This window comes from Lolium rigidum, chromosome 1 (genome assembly GCF_022539505.1).
Source record: "Lolium rigidum isolate FL_2022 chromosome 1, APGP_CSIRO_Lrig_0.1, whole genome shotgun sequence".
In the NCBI taxonomy this organism is placed as follows: Eukaryota; Viridiplantae; Streptophyta; class Magnoliopsida; order Poales; family Poaceae; genus Lolium; species Lolium rigidum.
Genome location: NC_061508.1, coordinates 219,021,288 through 219,026,854, shown reverse-complemented (window position 1 = coordinate 219,026,854; position 5,567 = coordinate 219,021,288). Strand labels below are relative to the sequence as shown.

At 43.1% G+C, this 5,567-nt stretch overlaps 1 protein-coding gene across 1 annotated transcript; it reads right to left on the bottom strand.

The window, feature by feature from the left end:
* Positions 1-4,132, bottom strand: LOC124690206 (reticulon-like protein B23; the record flags this gene model as incomplete). The annotated part of the gene is given in 4 exon segments (XM_047223626.1): positions 1-459; positions 552-621; positions 908-1,049; positions 3,942-4,132. Coding segments are annotated over 4 exon segments (519 nt in total), but the record flags the coding sequence as incomplete, so codon positions are not given.
* Positions 4,133-5,567: the final 1,435 nt, after the last annotated feature.

Here is a 5,567-nt window from a genome sequence, read left to right as displayed (position 1 = left end):
TGCATCTCCGTCCACAAACAGGAGTGGGTTTTTTATTACCAAAAAACTCTGCAAGACAAACCAACTAACATTTCTATACTTTCCATTTACATTTACATTCAGGGACAAATGAGGTAGTAAACTCGTGCTAGGCACAGTCATAGTTGTGACACTATCCCGTACGAAGAACCCTAAGTACAACCTAGGATGTGACACTCGTGCTCACAACGGTTAGAAGTAGCACAGTTGGACATTACAACAAAGTTACTGAACATGGATATGGTCCAAGCTATTGGCTCCCAAAAGGGCCATATACAGAATTTCGAAGAGTTAAAAAGGATCACCAAATCATGAAAGCATGGGACTATGTGGTATCCTGAGCACCGCCTAGAGAGTCTCTTCCCGTAGGAACCCAAGAAGGGAGCTGATCAAACAGGTCAGTGCTTTGCGCAAACATGTAGAGGCAGAAGATGCATAGAGCTGGTAATGACAAAAGAATGGGGTAGAAAAGGTGTTACGCCAAATCTAAAGTCAGCATACACAGATAATATCAAGCAGTGTGGTGGAATTACCAGCATAAGCAACAGCCGCGCCTGAGACAACCCTTCCCAGAGCTGCCAGAAAATACAGCGTAAAAACCACCTGCAATGCAAAGATGCAGACCTCCATAAGATGAACATGTAGTAAAGTCCTATATAGCATGCAGCTGGTAGGTCAAACATCGGGAGCTGCATTGGTATAAGAGAAAGGAAATGTGATCTCTTTTCTCTGGGCCCTTTCTATGAGAATACATTAGAAAATGTGCTAAATTGTAATTTCCATAAAGTAACAAGAAATAGTTGTTAGCATGAAAACTAGTAGAGGATCATTATCTCTCTGCCTCAATAGTTCCTCAGAGAGACATCTGGAGTCAGAGTTCTGAGATTACCTTGAACAAGAGTTTCTTGTCATGTCCAGTTGCAGCCACCCTCAATACAGACTCTGCAGCTCCAACGGTGTTAGCCAAGGATGCAACTATACTATTTGCCATCTCCTGAGAAATCTGCCACTCAAGAGGATCCACAGGTACCCTACACGCAGAACCGGTTGGAAGGAAAATGAGATACTTTGAAACAAGTGGGAATAATCATCACCAAGATGCGAGGGAATTGCATATTCCACCACCTTCTACTCCATACGTTGCACAAAACACCATTTGGACGGTTTCCACCACGTACTCCTCTAATCTGTTGCGGTTTTCACCACTTGATCATCTAATCAACCAATTAGCCTAGTTGATGGAAAAACAGTAGTTGGGCCTCGCTTGTCAATACATGAATAAATGTACAAAGAAATTAGACCTTAAAAAGTCCAAAAAAAAGAGCATCTCTAGTAGTGTCCCGCAAATAGCGTGCGATAAAAGCACTGGATATGTCGATTGGGAGACTGCGTCCGCAGCTCCCAAACATGTCGCCAAAAAGATTTTTTGCAGTAAAAATATAAATCAAAATAGGCTCGTCACGATTAAATGGTATAGTTCAAAGTTCCCACTATCACTGTGAATATTACAGAACCAGGGCACAAATAAATCTAGAAGAACAGGGTCCCAACGCTGACGCCAATGCCAAAGACGCCGCCATTCAGTCGGCGATTTCTTTCAACATCATGTCACAGTAGTGCATGTGCTCCACCTTTACCTGAGAGACGGCATCGGGGAGCTGGACACGGTATAGGGCCACAATAGTACATGAAGCTTCGATGGTTTCTAAAATAGCCTATATAGTTTTAAGAATCAATTACTACTGACATGCTAAACAAATCATAGAAAAATAATTTTTCATTCAAAACTCATGAATTTTCTATCGATTACTTATAGGGTATAACTTATGTATGAATAATACAATTTATGAATAGGTAAATCACACCCTGTAAAGCATCTACAAAAAACATAATTTTAACAAGTATAATTGTTTTACTATGATCATTTTAGTGAGATACAAGTATTTGTGTTCAAATATATAAGTGGGTTTTAAATTTAAAAAAATGATGATACTTATCGAATATAGTCAATAACATTCAAGAGTGCATAAAAAACATGATTTTTGAGAATATTTTTTTTGGATATTTTAAGTTTTAATTTGTTTGCGCATTTATTCAGGCATTAAGATGTGAGATCCAACAATGTTTTGTAGTCAACAAGGCTAATTGGTTGATTAAATCACCGACTGGTGAAAATTGTAACAAATTAGAGCAGTACATGGTGAAAATCGCAAAAAATCTATCCAAATGGTGTTTTGTGCAACATATGGAGTAGGAGGTGGTGGAATCTGCAATTCCCTCCCAAGATGCACATCAGCAGTAATCACCAAATCAACAGTGTGATTGCTATCATCAACCAGATAATGAAGATTCGTTATCGAAAAACTCAGATAATTAAGATGTACAAAAACGAACATAACAGCAACATTCTCATTACCATCCAAAATAGATAAAATATCTCTTACCAAAATAAATCTTTACCTATCTGTGTGGCCAGTGCGAACAAAATGCCAACTACACAGTACGTACTTGATGGTCGATATGTTTTGTGTGTGACTTTAGATCAACACATTAGTGAATAGGTAACAGAGAAAAGGTGGGACTTTCAAAAAATGCACAAATTATTCCAAACTTGCTACATGATGCCTCAGAGGATACGGAAGAGCTTACTGAGTAGGTATTTACGGACTATTGTTGCTTGGAGACTGGTATCTTACAAAGTAAAGTAATATAAAATCAATCCTCGCACAAATTATTCCAAACTTTCTACTTGTGCTGCATGGGTTTGGTATGAACATATCAATGCGAAGATGTGGAAGAGCTTACTGAGTAGGTATTTACGGACTATTGTTGCTTGGAGAATGGTATCTTACAAAGTAAACTAATATGAAATTAATCCTTGCACAAATTATTCCAAACTTTCTACTTGTGCTGCATGGGTTTGGTGTGAACATATCAATGCTGCATTTGAAGTTCTCAGGACAGTTTCCTTTCGGCGAAACATATACCAGGACATTGAATCACATGAAGCAGGGATGTATCATAGTCATATTCTTCTATATGGCCCTTTGGAAAGTATGCCAATAACATAAGCTGTGGGTCTAACCATATTTCTGTCACTTAGAAAATTCGGATGGCTTTTCCATCTAATTCCCTAAGTAAACTCTCAAAGTTAACCAAAACAGTTTATCTAGAGTCAAGATGCCAAGTAGAATTGGTGAAATAAGTATCTCAAAACTCAAGAATATCTGATTGTATTATACGGTATGATGATGCAAGCAAAAGCTAGCGCACTATTCATTTTTTTTAGTTTGTGTCTTCTTCACTCCAGACTGAAGTTGACCTCTACACAACAGAAGTCAGTTGAACTAACCACACACACAAAGGGAAATCGTGCATTTCCAGTCCATTTATATGAAGAAGAAGATTGACCACTGGTGCCTTTATTGATACGTTATACCAATAACCCTTCCCAAAACTACTAAAAGTTGGATATACAGATTGTAGTTGAATCACTCTACTTTACTTTACTTCCCTACCCACCCCCTTGTACTTTTCAACTCGAAACCCCCCTTTTACTTTTCAACTCGAAATGCCAAAATTTCGAGTCTGAGCCTGTCCTAAATCAGTATGGCAATAATCGAGGAAACAGACATGCATCCTGATCTAAATGCGTGCCATCTTTAGAAAATAATCAGATAATCATAATCTTCGCCAGGTTAGAGCCACCAGCATCAATGCATCATCAGCAGTTTAGACCCACATACTTCAACATTAATTCACGCTACTGTATATTACTTCCACGAACAAGGAAACCAAGAATCCTGGCAGGGCCAGAAGATTTACCAGTATCATAATCACGAAAAGGAAGCGCAGGAACACGAGTATAAAGCGAAGCGGAGGCACTAAGGCGGGCGGGAGAAGGGAGGGAGGCAGGCACTCACGAGATGTGGAGGTGTCGGAAGAGGAGGCCGAGGATGGAGAGGGAGCAGAGGAGGACGAGGAGCACGTCGGCGGCGAGGGAGACCGCGCTGGCCCGCCGCACCGCGCAGTGGTAGTAGACCAGGCCCCCGCACACCGCGCCCACGGCCCACCGCCCGGATCCTCCCGCTCCTCTCGCGTCGCCGCCGGTGGTGGCGGCCTCCATTCCTTTCTCGGTCGGTGGATTGGGCGGGCGGACGGACGGACGGAGACGGCTACCGGAGGATTCCGTCGCCGTGTTTTTCACGCGCAGACCTGTCGTCCCGTGTCTTTTGTCCCCTTTCTGGGCTGTGACCTGTGCTGTGAGCAAGTTCTGAAACTGGGCCTAGCGAACTCCTCATCAAAATAGCCTTTCGCCCTGCTATATTAACAAACCGATACAACACGCAGCACAACCAAACCCAAAAGAAACAAAAGAGAAAGAAAAGAGAAAACAATGTACTAGAAGCTCGACAAGAACGAAGACGACTCGCAACTGCTGCGCCCTCTAAATAGTTCCACCACACACCTAGCATACCGAAGCGCCGCATATCAAGCAACACCTTCAACAAGCAAAGCGACGCCGCCGCTGCCCGGACTAGTCCTAGGGTTTCCCCCGATACACGGAAGGGATTGGGGAGAAGGTACAATGGACACCCTTCAAGAAGGCATGCCGACACCCGTAGGCGTCACCGCGTCGGTGTCGGGCACGCCGACAAGGATTTCTCCCGCCCACCAAACCCGCAAACCCGGACGATTCGATGTGCTCCACCTAACTTCCGCCCACCAGCACACGCCGCCGCGGTCTTGAAGCCATCCTCACCATCTCGCAGTGGTCCCCGGAGCAGGGCCTGGAGGTAGAGGAGAGAAGTAACCGGGCCGGGGATAGCAGCACCTCAGCCGCGCCGGAGGGAACTACCTCCACCGCCTTCGCGGTAGCCGACCGAACATGACAGCGAGGTCAAACCAGGCCCACACTGGCCCAGCTGGGCCCAAATAGGCCTGTAAAGCCCCCACTGCCGAGCTGCAGCAGGCCGGCCGGAGTACCGCCGCCACCCAGCCACCGCCACCGCACCTTCTCCACCAAGCGCCAGACGCTGGCAGCTGTTGGAGATATGCCCAAGAGGCAATAATAAAAGTGGTTATTATATATCTTTATATTTATGATAAATGTTTATATACCATGCTATAATTGTATTAACCGAAACATTGATACATGTGTGATATGTAAACAACAAAGAGTCCCTAGTATGCCTCTTAACTAGCTTGTTGATTAATGGATGATTAGTTTCATAATCATGAACATTGGATGTTATTAATAACAAGGTTATGTCATTGTATGAATGATGTAATGGACACACCCAATTAAGCGTAGCATAAGATCTCGTCATTATGAATGATGTAATGGACACACCCAATTAAGCGTAGCATAAGATCTCGTCATTAAGTTATTTGCTATAAGCTTTCGTTACATAGTTACCTAGTCCTTATGACCATGAGATCATATAAATCACTTATACTTGGAAAGGTACTTTGATTACATCAAACACCCACTGCGTAAATGGGTGGCTATAAAGGTGGGATTAAGTATCCGGAAAGTATGAGTTGAG